The following is a 16,682-nucleotide window of genomic DNA, read 5'->3' on the forward strand; positions in this document are numbered from 1 at the left end:
ATGGTAAAAACCCCAGGCTATTAAGCAGTTTTGTATTTAAAATCAACCTGCTAGTCAAACTTCCTATTCCTGGGTTTACCTTTAGCTAGAGTACTGTAGATGAAGGTTAGTATGCTAAACAGTAAGCTAAAAAAGCATAAAAAAAAAGGTAGCCTTGACAGACTTGACCAACACTTGAAATGTTTTGGGTGGCTGGAACAATTTCAGAAGGAAACTGAAAAGTTAGCTCAAGTTCCATTATCCTTTTCAGCACGTCCTTTCAAATAAAGCAGTGTCTTTATTCTTGAGTGATATTTTGAGCATCTATTAGTGCTGCTACCTAGTAACCATCCATCCTCACTTTCAAGCCCTGCTTCTTATCACTGTCACAAGAACTGTGCACTAGAAAAAAAATCACGTAAAAAAGTCTAGAAACCAAATAATTAGAAATATGTCTTTTGCTACAAGGAACTGCATTTTTAATAATAGCATAAACTCACAACTTTATATGGTTCAGCAAAGAGAGGAGAGTTAGGTGGAAAGACTTCTTCGCCCTGTTGAATTTCTTGATTTCGCCTTTCCCTTTCTTTCATACGCAGCACATTCCGGTCTTCACGGTTCATGTTGCTATGAACAAAAACATAATTTCTGATCACAGAAAGGAAGTGAGGGATGAAAGTGAACAAAGCTAGTTCCATTGTATGCAGTTTGCCAACAGAATGGTTCAATTGAAGAATCCCCTTATGACAGCAGGAGATATCCAAAATTGAAAAGAAGTTTTTAATTAAACAGCTGGCATCTGTATTTGCTATAACCTGCAGTGAGCAACTAGCTTATATCTGTAAAACTGGTAGAGCTTAGGCAATGATCAAAAATAGAAAAATTCACACAGAATCCATAGGTGAACAAACCCCGACTCCTCCAAACCATTTCACCTGCATAATTAATTTAAGTTAGAATAGGCTGGTTTAAAAAAAGAAGTATCCATTTGCCATTCACTGTTAAAAGCTTCCACCACTTTTTCCTTTTAATATCCCCTGACTGTTCCCCCATTCAGTATACAACCCCCACCCACACTCCATCCCTTCCCATGTCCAATGCTTGGCCTCTACTTTTGCTCTACCTTATTTTGCTTTGTTTTTGTCCCCAACACAGCTTCTTTGGTGTCCATCCTCTATCGTAGTTAGACCTCAGCTTTGCTCTTGTTTTTAGGTTCCCTAAAAAACGACATTTCTGCTCTAAATACATATTTCAGCAAACACCTCAGTCACAGCAATATTGCAGCCTCTCGTCCACTGTCCTGTCATACAGTCAGTAACTACTGATCAGTATGGGTTAAGAAACTGGAAATTTCTCTTTTTAAAGAAAAGTTTACTGAAATCTGACTTAGGAGAGGTCTGCTTCAACTGACACACTGCTTTAATTATAAGCACTAAGGCCAAATTAAAAAAAAGGATGTCTAAAAAGTGTCTCTTTGAACTTGAGAAAGCATCAAGACAAAGTAATTTGGGAAACAAGACTATGAATAAGATGGCACTAGAAGCGGTGTTTGTGTGTACTATTCTTCTGCAAAAGTCGTAAGTGTAAATCAACATTCAGTTATTTATGTAGCACCACATGTGCAAGGTGTTTTACACACAGAAGAAATTAGTGGTCTCTGAAGGATGCTACAGTCTAAATAAGATGAAACAAAATAAAAGGTTACATTAATTCAAGAGACCATTATTTGACTGTTTAGACAACTGCCCAATTATTTTCAAAATGTTTGCTGAAGTATTCTGTTTGAAATCTACATGATAAAACAGTTACTCTTTTCTAAATAAATGAGTAGTCATCTTCAATTTCTATTACTCAGCCTTTTAAATATTTACTTTAGCTTACTTTCACTGTAATTTTTCTCTCTGTATTTAGCTTCATTCTGATTGTCTCATACTCTAAGTTAGTATAATGAACTTTAAGAGATGCTGAAAAGTAGATTAGGGCCAAAATATAGTTTTAGCTTGATTAGTGGAAACATTCAATTTAAAAAGAAAATTGACAGACAGGTTTTGGTTGTACTTAAGTATTTCCCAGCAGTGTCTACAATGCAAACAGAATAAGAGAGCGTGTCCGTTTAGACCATGTCTTGATGGGCAAAAACAATATTTCTTAATTGTGTTAGCTTAACACCAGGCTACAAAATTGTCAGCTAGAAAACCTCTGAATGTACTACTCTGCATCTTCAGGAATGTTAACATGAACAAAAAGCCCTGATAAAATGATTGAAAGCCATTCAGCTTATCTGTTCTTCAAGACTGAGCCCTATAAAAACTGGCACCTGGAAAGTGAAACTGACTAGTTCACGTTGATTGTGAAAACTGACTGAACAACAAAAAATAAACTAATTTTCTTAAAATGGTTACTAATGTAAGGTTTTTGTGATAAAGGAAAGATAAGGGATTCTTTAATTTAAAAAACACAATACACATATGATACATGGAACCTGGAAAATTCATTTCAACTTGATCATGGATATAGAATTGAGAGATAAGATCCTTCTTTGGGCTAGTATCCTGTCTTCCTATAAAAAGTATTGAAACAAAAAGACATTATAGACAACACGAATTTAATTATACAGACTGTTCAATTAAAAGCCACCTAGAACAGCTGCATTTAACTTCTGTGCCTGTTGACTATAAAATGTAAATTTTGATTAATCCTTTCAGCTTTACTTTTTGTTGCTCATCCTAGAATACTTAATCCATATGGGTAATCTAGGCACACCTAGAAAACATACAATTACTACAGTTTAGAAGCATATAAGGTTTAATTAACATTTAAGCAGACTTAACAATTGCAGCTATTTAAAAATATGGTGTAGAGTTCGTAATGTAATAATGAGAAACAAATTTTGATCAGCAATAACTTTTACAAATGAAGACCTGGAGCAACTTCCAACCTTACATTAATAATTAGGACTATCCAAACTAAGTAACAGAAATAGTCTTCTTACTGCACTGAGGGACTGCAATGTGTGCAACAACTTCACGTGAAAAGGCAGTGAGGATGGAAACCTTGGTTTGGGAACTGAGTTCAGTCAGGGGCAACACTGGAATTAAACTGGCTCTCTCAGCTCACACTACTAGACGTATGGAGAACACGTAAATAGAAATATTATACAAGCTACCTGAATTTCTCTCTCCCGCTAACCTCCCATCTTAAACATTATAGTAAAAGAAAAATTTCTTCATAGGAGGTGGATTTGGTTTGTATTTGTTTCACTGAAGCCAATAGTTTAAAAGGGATTCAAAAAATCAGATTAAATCTTCAGTGCTTCCAGTGAATAACAGCCATTAAAATCATTACAAGTTTGCATACTGGCATTATGTTAATAGATTAAACTAATGGGCTGTTGGTTTGGTGGATTTTCATAGCTATATAAATTATCTCAAACAGCTCCCTGGTTGAACAATGGGCAGGTGCTATACAGCTATAAGATGGTCACCTGAGAGAAACTAGATGCAGGTCTATGCTCAAACAAAAATAGTAAGAAGCAAAGGTACTTTAAAAAGCAAATGACAAAGGGTATGTCTATTAAAATCAGTACTGCTACTAATTAACTGATTTTGCAAACTCCTTTAGGTTAAGGCTTTTACAGCCAAATTATAATTCTCAGTGAATTATTTTTTTAAACCAGTTAAAAACTATGAATACCTATCAAAATTAAACATTCTACACAGTTGGTTCATTAAGTTTATAACAACCAAAAGTGATTCTCCTATGCTCTGAGCCTCTTGCCCCAATTCCAATGTCAAAATGCTAGAGCTGGAGCACACATGAAAACCTGGGGGGTGGAGGGGGGGGGGGGAAGAAGAGAGGAGGAAATCACACTAACAAAGCACATTAATAGTCAGACATCACATGAAACCCAAACAAAACACTGACTAAATACTGAATCCAGCTGTGTCCAGTTGGTGGGTTTAGGTTTTATGTTAAAAAGAAATTGTTTTAAGCTGAAACCTATTACCAGCTGATCTTTATGTAAAAGATATCCTTATTGCCACCTCACCCTACCCTCTCACTGAACATTTTATTTCTCATTTTCCCAGTCCTCCTTAGTGTGAGATGGGTATGTCTACACTGCAGTTACTCCAGATGGTCGTAAACCAGGGTGTGAGCACACAGGTTAGCCTAGTCTGGGTCCGAGCAGTTATACTGCAAAGCGCTACCCAAAGTTATTATATTTTTACTGGTACAGCATTCCCCCGTGTCTCTTGCTAGGACTTCTGGGAGCATATCCCATGGTTTTATGCCATGTAATAAGCTGAGCTGCCCAATGAATTGTGGGAGAATGTGGTCCCTTCTGGGCACACAAGGGGAACTACTGCCGGACTATCACCACGCAAGTGCTTTAGCCTGCATCCTTACTGAACAGTGAACATGTTACCAGCCAAGTGAAAGCTCCCAGGTTCTAACCCACAACCCCTCATAGGCTAGCTGGAATGGGTTGAAAGCATCACTAAACTCAAGTAAGAGCAGTGGTTCTCAAACTTTTGTACTGGTGACCCCTTTCACACAGCAAACCTCTGATTGTGACCCCCCCCCATAAATTAATATATATATTTAAACACTATTATAAATGATGGCGGTGAAGTGGAGTTTGGGGTGGAGGCGGATAGCTTGCTACCCCCATGTAATAACCTCATGACCCCCTGAGAGGTCAGAGCCCCCAGTTTGAGAACCCCTGGGTAAGAGGTTGGAGTGTGTGGATGGGAAGGGAAATTAGGGCAATACCTGTTAAACAGTTCAGAGTAACACTGTAGTGAAGACATACCCTAAGAAAAGACAAATCAACTGAGGCAATGCAACTGTCACAAGATGATGGACTTATTTCACAAAGCTATGGCTACAGTGATCATTATTAAGTTAGCACAGTGGTATCTGAGGTTCCGAGTTTTCCCCTCTACTATTACTTAAAAGTAGAAACAACTGTGATAACTGAGTGTGTGTGTGTGTGTGTATATATATATATATATATATATATATATATATATATATAGTCAGTAGAACAAGGTGGTACAGTATTATCTTTTACTGGACCAACTTCTGTTGGTGATAGAGAGAAGCTTTCAAGCTACACAGAGCTCTTCCTCAGATCTATAAAAGATACTCAGTGTCACAGCTAGATACAAGGTCAAACAGATAGAATATGTGCTAACTACTTATGCTAAATTATCTATTTGACCTGGTACTTAGCTGTGACACTAAGTACCTTTTATAGACTTGAGGAAGAGCTCTGTGTAGCTTGAAAGCTTCTCTCTCACCAACAGAAGTTGGTCCAATAAAAGGTATTACTTCACCCCCTTGTTTCTTTAGTATCCTGCAACTCACACAGCTACAACAACTCTGGACACAACAAGAAAAATGTTGACTTTATAGATTTGTGATCTCTGTATGCTCAAACTTTCCTCGAAATTCAACTTAAAATACAAGGACAGAATTATAAAATCATCATGAGAATGGTGAAGTGAGGGTTACTTAAATCCCTGCTGCCATGTTATAAAGAGAACCATTTCCTCTTATATCAGTACTTAAGAAATGTATTGTATGAGAAACTATACTAGAGACAATGGTGAAGAAGCAGAGTACATACTTATTCTGAAAAGGTTTGGCATTTATTTTTTCAATAGACTCATGGTGCACCAACTAAAGACAGCTATGCAAACCAAGTCAGAGTAACCCATCTGAGTCTCAAGTGGTGCAAAGTCTTCAAGGCTTTCATCTTTCACTAAATCATGAATAGCTGTTTTTATTAACTACACATCTTAAATCTGACAGGAATAAAGCAAAGACAAGGAAGCAGGGACCCTTTTTGCCCAAGTATTACTGGCAACATGGTGAAAGGCGATGGATCACTTGATGATTACCTGTTCTGTTCATTCCCTCTGGGGCACCTGGCATTGGCCACTGTCGAAAGACAGGATACCGGGTTAGATGGACCTTTAGCCTGACCCAGTATGGCTATTCTTATGAAAGACATAGAGATAAATAAATCTTTTTAGGCGTATGTCTAGGGATAGGCTTAACGTCCTTTCTTCTCACCATGTCTCCCCCTACTCAACAATCACAGAAATCAAAGAGTTCATTAATTCAGAATCCATCCCATCATAAGTTCATCATGCTCCCTCGCTGACAGCAGCATTGCTCAGTTTTCTTAGACCCATTAAAGCAGCAATCAAAGACAGCTGCCAAAACTGGGTGCCCAAGTAATCCCCCCCCCACACAGCATTCCATACAGAAAAATACTCCCAACTCCAACTTTCCAACCAGGCATTAGTGGTTCTTTAAAGCATGTCTACAACACTTTTGCCTCGTATCCTCCAAAAGTACTCATTTGCACTCAAGGGTTTCTTTTTCTAAAACCGGTTTCATAAAGCAAGAGATGAAGTAATAGCCATTCATTTATTCAGTGCTGCTTAATTGGCTGTGATTAAACAGCAAAGTCCGGTTTGACAACATTTAGCCATGTGCGATAAACAGTCTTCAGAGAGAATACACATATCTAGCTCTTCATGCTGGACACACCCAGTTTCATCAACTATATTAGACATTTTTCACTATATTTCAAATAGAAAAGTAGAAAATTCTGTCCTCTTTCTCAGTACTCAAGATGTAGAATGATACCCCAGAATCCTGTAGTTTACACTTTAGAGGCCCACTTTGTTTTCACAAATTATTTACACGGACACAGGGGAAAGAAAAAGACACAAAAAACTTGAATCCCTTTTTGTATTTCATTGTCAGCCCAGCAGATTAATGATCACACGTGCTCCCCCGGCTTAATACTGGAAGTGTAGCAACTTACTACAAAACTTGCCACCAAATTCTTTGCACAGGCTAAAATGCTACAATGTATCAGCTTACAACACAATTGCTCCCACACTGAAGAACCCAAAAGATCTGCAAAACCCATAAAAGAGGATATATTCTAGAGTAAAAAGCAACAGAGGGTCCTGTGGCATCTTTAAGACTAACAGAAATATTGGGAGCATAAGCTTTCGTGGGTAAGAAAGGACCCTATGTTGCTTTTTACAGATTCAGACTAACACGGCTACCCCTCTGATACTATTCTAGAGTAGTCAGGATAAAGAGTACTACAAATACTACAGAAAACTATAGCCAAGAGCTGTATTAATTTGCTATCATAGGGTATGTCTACACTGCAATTAGACAACCATGGCTTGCCTATGCCACCTGACTTGGGCTATGGAGCTGTTTAATTGCAATTTAGACGTTCAGGCTTGGGCAGGGTCATAGAGCCCAGGCCTACAAGTCTACACCACAATTAAATAGCCTCTTAGCCAGAGTCAGCTGGCATAGGTCATCCGCAGATTTTTAATTGCAGTGTAGACATACCCCATGAAACCTCCTCTCCTGCCACAACCCACTAAGGCAACAGTGTTGGATGGAAAGGTGATTGTGTCCTAGGTGAAGCACATCTAGTGGATGGTGCTCAACTGTAGATCTCCTTCAGAGATCAAAGACTGAGCCCAACCCTGGACATTTTCAAAGAATGATGCAAACCAGCTTTTTCACAAGAGCCTTTCCCCAGTAATTATGCTGAAGAACAAGCCAACATTACTTCACAGACACAGGAGAGCGAAACAGAAATAACTCTCTGATGCAAAGAAGAAAAGTATGGTTTAACAGACCAGTCTAAAGCAATCCGTTTTTTGTATTTGGCTCCTATTTACTACAATAATGGATTCCATGAGTGAGTAAAAAAGATTTTAAAAGGTGATTAAAGTGACATCACTGCACATGACTTCATTGCACTGGAAATGCAAGGTGTGCACAGCTAAACCAAAATCTTGGCAAATTACTGCAAGATGGATTCAATTAAATAGGTATTAAAGTTAACATTTAGTTTGAAGCTATTTCTTTTTTCTTGGCCAGGGAAAAACCAGTAAGTAAAACACTTCCTTCCATTGTGAAAGCGAAGGTCTATTGTACACAAAGCAGCTTTGCACAATATAGTGTGTACAAATAGAAAACTTTATCTAAAGTACACAGAGAAGTGTTGACAGGAAATCACAGAGACAGAAAAGGAAGATTTTGGATCCTCTGAACCCACTCATTTTTACAGGTTGAGGGTTTTTTAAATACCCATTCAAATACTTGTAGGCAAAAAGTTATCCTAGACATGAAGATCCTACACTTGGTTAAAAGTATTGTGGTCTTCACAAATAAGATTAGTAAAAGGTTATTAAAACTGGTAATTAAAATTGCAGCAACACCAAGTAACTAAGAGCCAGAGATAAATTACACAGAACTCTGAAAATATTGTTACATATGGTTAAAGCCGCAGGAAAAGTAAATCTTGCTAACTTTGCAAAGAACAAAATACCCCATTTTATTTCGACATTTCTTTCCCTCGTATTTCTTAACAAAAGGGCTGCAGTTTTCTCTAGGCTCTGATAAATATAGAAGCTGTATTCCATGTAGGGAGGGAAATCTTATTTGGATTGGGATACCTCCAACTATGAGCTTTATTTGCTCTACAAGGAAAGAATTTACTATACCAAATAAGTTCTTAAGTTATAACTCAAGGATTGCAATAAATTCATGATTACACACATGCAGAGAGATCATATTCACACTTGGTCATAAGAGGACCTAAGCCCATAAATTCACTTTGATGAGGGAGAAGAAACACTCCTCTTTTTACTTAAACTCCACCTCTAACAAGGAGGGATCTCCCCTTCCATAAATATCTTTGGGGAAAAACACAGGCGACTTCAGCAGCAAAACCCTGAATATAAAGGCATCTAATATTTGTTCTACACTATCCTTCATGTGAAAGGAACTAAAACTGTATGTTCCGCGTGAGATCAGCATCTAGTAAATAAAGAGTTGGAGGCAAACACATTGATCAACATGTTGAGAATTACAACATGTTGTGATCTTGTCAGCACTCAAGATAAGCAGGGTTAGGCCTGGTCAATATTTGAATGAGAAGCTTCCAAGGAACAAAGAAGTGGTGATTCACTGTGTGGTGCTTTTCCCTCCAAGTTAACAATAGTCCAGAATGATAAAAGGATATACTGTAATGCTGGAGATGCTCACTCCTATGAGACAGAGTGGTCCTAAGCACTTTTGGCCAAGTAAAGTTTGCAGGACCAGGGTATTCATTCTTGTGCCCTAGCCATATTACAGTTTGGGTTATTACATCCTGCTCTGTAGTTTCAACTGGATGTGGTATTCTTCACTTCCTTCCCTTAACCATTATACTGTGCACTATTAAACAGCTACCATTTTTACCCCATAAACCACTGCATCTCAGTGGTGGATGAAGTGATCTTTGTACATAATTTGTCATCATACAACCCATTTGTAAAGGGTTCTTGGATTATTTAAAAAAAAGGAGGCCATATAAATATACTACTACTTTTATTAAGCCAGCAATTCAGACTTGAAATAGATATATATTCTAACATGTTGATGACTAGAGATATTCTAAGCAAGGATTACACTTTGACCAAACTGTAGGAAATTAAAAAACACTAAAAATCTGTTACAAAAAAAAAAAAAACAGTCAAATTATGGGGCAGCTCTAGCAGCACTAGAGTTAAGGTTGCAACATGGTTTCTGTTTAAAGGCAAATTTTCAATCTTCACCCAAAAATACACATAAAATGTTTTAAATAAAATGGAGTTGCAGGGCTCCCAGGAGTAGAGTTCCTAGCTTTGCACTTCCTGCAAGAGGAGCAGCAGACACATTCACAGCCCCTCAACTGACAGTTCCTCCTCTACCCTTTGTCCACTCAAGCCTAAGAGATAGCATGAAGGAACTAAGAAAGAGAAAAGAGTTGAGGGACACAGCTATCAGTTCCTCTCTTTGGACTGCTGTCCCAGGTAGTCAGCTGGCACGAGGAAGGCACTTGGAAGCTGTGTTCCTCTGAGCCATTCAGCTATCAGCTCTCACCCTCTGTCACCCACATAAATCCATCAGGGGAGGAGAGGGGACAGAGGGAGAAGAATGGCTTTCAGGAACAACCACATGACCTTGACTCTCCCCCTGTGGGGATGCAAGAAAGAAATTAACATCACAGTACTTCACATCCTTTACTAAAACTGCCATTTTTTCTATGTCTACTACAGCTCCAGATCATGACTCCTATTCATAAAGTCTAATAGATCCTCATGTGCTGTATGTAGTTCCACTGATCCAGGCAGCACTAGCTGCTGATCAAAATGGAAAAAAGTGGGCAGAATTAACGTTGTGTGGCAAATGAAGCAACACACTAACTGTACATTTCCTATTTTTTACATATTTGTGACTTATGCAACATGACTACAGTACATTCTTTTCAGGGATATGTGGGGGAACCTTAAATTAGGCATTTCTTTGTTCTCTAACAATTGAGTTTGGAGTTCTAAGTCCTACAGCTAGGGAAAGTTGTCCCTAGCCTCTGTCTGTTCAGAGGATGGAGATGGATGGCAGGAGAGAGATCACTTGATCATTGCCTGTTAGGTTCACTCTCTCTGGGGCACCTGGCATTGGCCACTGTCGGTAGACAGGATACTGGGCTAGATGGACTTTTTGTCTGACCCAGTACGGCCTTTCTTATGTTCTTATGTACAGTCCAAAAGAATATGGGAAGAAAAAAAAAAAGTGAAGCACAAGCCTTAACTCTAATTAGATTTTTGTGAGTGAACAGATACTTGAAACAACCTGATTTAGTTTTTTACATGGATCTTAATTCATCAGACCTAAAGCCAATTGGCTTTTATGACCGAAGGATCAAATTCCCCACATCTTTTCAATTCTAGGTCACTAGTGGTTGCTATAATTAAGTACAATGGGAAGACAAACTCTAAAGTCAAATTCTTAGATGTGGTTAGGTCCTGTCCACAGAAGCAAGAGCCAGCCATGTTATAACATGGTCTCCCAACAAAGTTTTGCTGTTTATGTCAAGCAGTATTAAGTCTCCATAATCCTGTTCATTCATGTCCTTAACTTTTGCTTCAAATGCTGGAGCCAAGACAACATTTAAGTTTAATTATGTGAAGCTTGTTTATGCACCAATCATTAATATGACTAATATGGCTTTGACTTCTTTACACTATATAACTTCAGTTGAAAGCATCACACTTACTGCTATGAATCCTGTGGCACTGGGGTTAGGAAAGGAGCTGACTTTTCATAAAGTCCGCAGTAAGCTGTTTTGACTTTTGAACCGTCTTATATTTTTGAAACACAAGACCTGAAACAGTATACATCAGCTTTGAGTCTAGTCAAATCATTTGCAGGAATATAACCCCATATTCTTTCAGGTGAGATGTAAAGGAAAAATAAGGTTTATTTCAGACAACTGGTTCACCCTCTCTCCTCCACTCTCACCAGTTCTCTGGACCTTACTTACAAGGACAGTGCTACATTAAACAGTAAACACAAAATAGCAAATCCCAGAACAGAACAAGTCTGTCAAACACATCTGGATTTAACTTCCACTTCCCTCGGATTATGGAGATACTGCCTCTCCTCACAATTTCTCATGAGACATTCCATTATGTGTCTATCTTGAATTTCAATTTGTATTTCACTGTCAAGCATCCTATTGGATACTGTGCTAAAAAAACATGTTCAGTTTTGATAAATGTGAACTGAACACTATGTAGCTCACTCAGCTCTTCACAACATTCATTGTCTCAAGTTTTCTTAAAGGTGGTGAAGCTGTAAGGAGTGTTAGTGAACAACTCACTCTCTTCTCCCAAGAGATATGGTCTCATTCAAACCTGTGTTCCTCTGCAGGAGGAAATGAGTCATGTGGCACCCAAAAGCAGATACAGCACCCTGAGGACACACCCTCAATTTGCTTCCAATTGTTTATCCACTAATACTGCCAGGGCCAAAATATGTTCAGGACCTGAAACAGAATGAATGTCCCTCTGGCATGATATGCTTTCTGCACTGATGTTTCACAGGCCTTGGCTGCCTCTATGTACATCAACTGACAAACTGCATTTAATTATGATTGATGAGGGGCAATATTTGACAGTGTGTCAAAAATGATGCTGGCTATTTCAAAAATAGCTCCATTTCTAGTTCAGACACAGCTTACATATGAAATTGACTATTCATGCTACCTAGTCAGTTTCAAGTTGCTGTTTCCAGCACAAGATTAGTGTGTAGGAGCAAGTGCAATCACAGAGTGGATCCTACAAAGTGCACTCATTCCTCTCATTCTGGAGAGGAAAGCAATCTGAAAGTCTGGAAAAAGCAATCGCGTTATTTAGGATATCCTGTTGCTCATCTTTTATAAAGCTATTAGAAACTAAGTGTTTAATCGATTAAGGAGATGCATGCTACAAAAATGGAATAAATAATATGCTTTAAAGGATGAACAGCTGCACATAGTCATTTTATACTAAACAGAATATTTTTATCAACTTTGTAATAAAAAATGAAGTTAACTTCACTATAAAGCTTTTCTGAGTACAAAATTCAATTTTAAGCATTTGCAATATTTCTCAAGGCACTGCATTTCTTATACCTACCTCCCCTCCGCCCCTGTCAATCACCTCTGCTTTCACACAAGTTAACTGCTGCTACAGAAATATTTTATTCCTATATGCTCAGCAAGATACTTGAGAGTTGTTACAATACATTACACCACAACATGCCTAGACACTACTGGCCTTTTAGTTTCACTTTTTCCCTCCACCCAGGAGATCCATCATTTAAACAATTTACCAGACTTACCATAAGGTCGTCATGTTCTCAAGTTTTAAGCCCAAAAAATGGGCAAACCAAATATTTGCAAAAAAAACCTACTGAATGACAAACAAGTTTCTTTCCTGGATGTCAGCTGTATAAACAATGCTCCTTTAAACAGAAAATGCTGTCTAAATGACTGCCAAAGTACACAGTTATCTTGTTTAAGAAGTGGTATTAAAGACCATCACACCCAAAGGAAGAAAAAAGAAGATTTTCACAGATCAGCAAAGGAAGCAGAAGATGCCTGCAGCAAAAAAGAAATTCCATTACTAGCAATCTTTAATAAAGACAAACTAAATGCAATTCACTCATCTAGGATGATGAAGTGAAGTTTCAAAGAAATAATCTGTCCAGTGTAATCTGCATAACAATGGCCAAATTAATGTCAGAATATTTGACCAGCCCACACATATAACTTTATATCAAGCGGTAACTTTTTTTGATGCTTCACAAGCAATCCCTTGCTTAACCTATAAATAGCAATCCACTGAAAGACCATAAATATAGTCTAGTCTCTAGTGTCTTATGTAGGTCAGCATGAGGCATTATTTGAACTTCCATGCTAAATTAATATAGTCAGAATGACATAAGGGGCTCTCCATTGTAAACAAGGAGAAGGAAATTAGGTCTATTGGCAGACTCAATCAACCCAGTTTAAAAAAAGTTATATTCCCATTTACTGGAAAAGGTTCTCAACTGTAATGATACACTCATTCTCTACCCAGAGTTCTATAACCGTGCTCATCACCAAATTATCTTAATTTCTTCACACCCTCAATTGGAGTTGAGGCTGCTCAGTCCCTGACTGATACATGTCTGGGGGTTCTCGTTGTGCTGAGTTCCAGACTAAACTAGAATTTCTATTTTCCCAGAGCCAGCCATATAAAAAAGTATTTCTTCCCACCCTGAAACGATCCAGAGGATAATTCTATACAGTCTGTTGTGAGAAGACACTCAAATTTACACACTCTATGGAGATACCAGTCAATCCTTTGATCTAGCCAAAATGGTGCTTACCACAAAACATGCCTAGAGGAGCTGGATGAGAACACAAAGGTGGCCGTATGCCACAGCTGCCATTACACTCCCAATTTACACTGGGAGCTGAACCAGATGCAGGAATTGGGGAACAGCCTCACAGCTGCTCTAACCTACACCTTGCTGTAAAAAATACTCAAGAGTCTGTTCCTTTAGCTGGGGTTGCCAAAGTACACCAGCACTCCAGCCATTCCTCCTTCCTGATATACCCTCTATGCTGAGACCAGTGAAGTGAGCAAGGCAGGGCCAATTACATGAAGATTTCCCCCTCCCCTATGCAAGTGCAATCTTCAGCTCAATGCTTAGGCTAACTATAAAGCTGATCAGTGTTAACTTAATTTAAAATTTAAAAACTGAAATGCTAACAAATATTTTTAAGGCTGTTTTCAGTAATAAAAAGTTGGGAGAAAACTTGAAAACTGGTTCTACAACTGTTATTTGGACTGGCTTTATTTTATTTTTTAGGTTTTACATGCAGAATTGACAGTCAGCAGGCTCTAATTGCCCCTCTTTATGCATGGGAAAACAAACTGACAAAGCGTTAACAATTTACATCTAGGTTTCTCTCTCGGCCATTTGCCCAGCCTCCTTTTGCCAAACTTTGGAATGTTACAAGTGACTGTGCCTACTGCAGTAGTCGAACCAAACCTGTTTGGTCTTCAACTGCAAAATTGTTGTTTGGTCAAAAAGCTCCCTCCTGGTCACCCCAGTAGCCAAGTGGTATGCAAAGATCTCAATTTGCACAATTTGCTCAGCTCATTTCACAGGCATCACCTGGACAAAACAGCAGTAGCAATTCAGGAGAGAAGAATATTGCTGCCTCTTAGAGGTGCCAGAACTTTTGGAGTGGGTGACTCATAATTGCCACAGCTATTAGCATCATTCTCCAGAGTTATTTATTATGGATTACAGTGGGGGACTCGTATAAGGATGTAGCCTTGATTCATCAGATTAGGGTTGTCAAAGACAGCAGATGTTATGCTGGCCATGTCATTCCAATGGGTACTGTTGGCTATGAAACTGACATGCCTTAATCGTATCAATACAATGAACCATTGGCTCGGGTGAACTTTGACTTTGACTCTTGCGCTATGTAGATGTGGCCTTACCTTTCCACAGTGAGAATGAAGCCATTGCTTCTGTTTCCCTCACTGGCAAATTGGTTTTCCTGTCTAGCTAAATTACAAAACTCAATCCCTTCCCAAGTAATAAAGGCCAAGTATACAGTCTAGACAAAAGAACATCCTCTAGTTCTTTTCCTCTCTTCTCTGTGGTAGGGCCCCTAAGCAATACTGCTCTCCCTTTTTGAAGGCCTTCAACCCCAGAAAACAAAGCAGGTGTCAGATCCAACCTTAAACTCTCACTGCTTCTCTTTCTGCAAGTCCACTCCCTTTGCTTTACCAGTCTCTAAGCCCATTAGGTGGATGGGGGTGGGGTCAACCTAAGATATGCAATTTCAGCTAAGCGAATAGCGTAGCTGAAGTCGGCGTATCTTAGGCTGACTTACCTGGCCGCGAGGACGGCAGCAAGTCCACTGCTGCCGCTCCCCCGTCGACTCCACTTCCGCCTCTCGCAAGCTGGAGTTCCGGAATCGACGGGGAGTGCGATCAGGGATCGATTTGATCGCATCTACGCTAGATGCGATAAATCAACCCCCAATAGATCGATCACTACCCGCCAACCCGGCGGGTAGTGAAGAAATGCCTTTAGTTTCCACCTCAGAGACTTGGCTGTCTGGCTGTCTTGCCAAATGACATCCTCTCCTCAGGGTACTTTACTCAGGCACCTTGTTGTCTACTTAGGCCACTTTCCAGGCTCTTTGAGGGGCTTTTTCCAAAGCCCACCCCGGAACTCCTTGGACTGGAGAGACCTAGGGCTCCTACCCTTTTCTAGTTTCACTCTCAGAACAGTAGGTCTAACTCCTTTCCCTGATCTCCCACATGCCAAGAAAAGGGAGCTGAATAGACACCATCCCTTCCAAATATTTTTTCATCCTCCAACACCCAGGCTTGCCTCTGGTTGACAAGTCAGTGTGCCTTCTGCAAAAACAGCATAGTGCTGCACAGTAGGACTGTGAATGGAATGGTATGAGCAATGACAGTATCAAAGAATTTGAGCATTTTTACCACTATGATTTAACTGTACTCATAATGGATCAGATTATGGTGATAAAAATGCCCAATTTCTTCCACTGTTCCTGAAAACTGAGTTGCAAAGTATAGTGAATTACATCTCCTAACATTCTTAGTGCAGACAATGTCTTGTTAAATGCAGAACATCACAAAACCTGTAACAGTGCTCATGCAGAACAGAGTTTAAATATCATTCAGAGAACAATTGCACAAGTTCTCCTTGGGCTCTTCACACAGCAGAGCCAATAAATCTAATAAATCATGCTACTTCCAATAAGCTGAGTTTATTTTAATGTTACTTGACTGGGGTTAAGTACCCTTTTTAAGTCTAGAATTTGCCTGCCAGGTTATACTTTTCTATATTAAAGTACAGCAGTAGTTTTACAGGAACACTAAGAAGTTAAGTGACTTACTTAGTGAAAGGACAGACAATATGATTTTTGGGTTCTGATTCCTAGTACCCCTTGCCCTAACCACTAACCAAAACAAAATTCAACAGAAAGTCTCAACCTCGTTATTTGTTGTCAGTTTTATGAGAAAGGCTGGAGACTTGAGTTTTTTGGATAAATGAAGTCAAAGACAGTTACCCAAACTTTCCCTTTCCCATTTAAGAATGCTGGGAGGGGAAGGAGGAGAAATTAGTGGCAGCTGGGAAAGGCCTGGTAAGGAGGAGAATGGTACCTTGGGAAATTCTAGGTTGAAATGGGTAAGAGGAGAATTGTTGAAGCAGGAGATGTAGCTAGGCTAGTAGGTGGGTGGGGGACGCAGAAGTAC

At 39.1% G+C, this 16,682-nt stretch overlaps 1 protein-coding gene across 3 annotated transcripts in view; it reads right to left on the reverse strand.

Annotated features, from left to right (window-relative positions):
• The window catches only part of AFF4 (ALF transcription elongation factor 4), a 77,336-nt gene that overhangs the window by 48,646 nt on the left and 12,008 nt on the right, over positions 1-16,682 (reverse strand). Inside the window, exons 2-3 of one of the 3 annotated variants that reach the window (XM_054036550.1) lie at positions 1,103-1,196; positions 480-606 (exon numbers count right to left, since the gene is read on the reverse strand). The exons of 1 other annotated variant lie outside the window; for it this stretch is intronic. In XM_054036550.1, coding sequence (XP_053892525.1) covers positions 480-602 — 123 coding nt within the window. In that variant the 5' untranslated portion in view covers positions 603-606; positions 1,103-1,196. The remainder of the gene's footprint in view (positions 1-479; positions 607-1,102; positions 1,197-16,682) is intronic. One more of the 3 variants, XM_054036551.1, reaches the window with a different exon arrangement.

This window comes from Malaclemys terrapin, chromosome 8 (genome assembly GCF_027887155.1).
Source record: "Malaclemys terrapin pileata isolate rMalTer1 chromosome 8, rMalTer1.hap1, whole genome shotgun sequence".
Lineage (NCBI taxonomy): Eukaryota > Metazoa > Chordata > Testudines > Emydidae > Malaclemys > Malaclemys terrapin.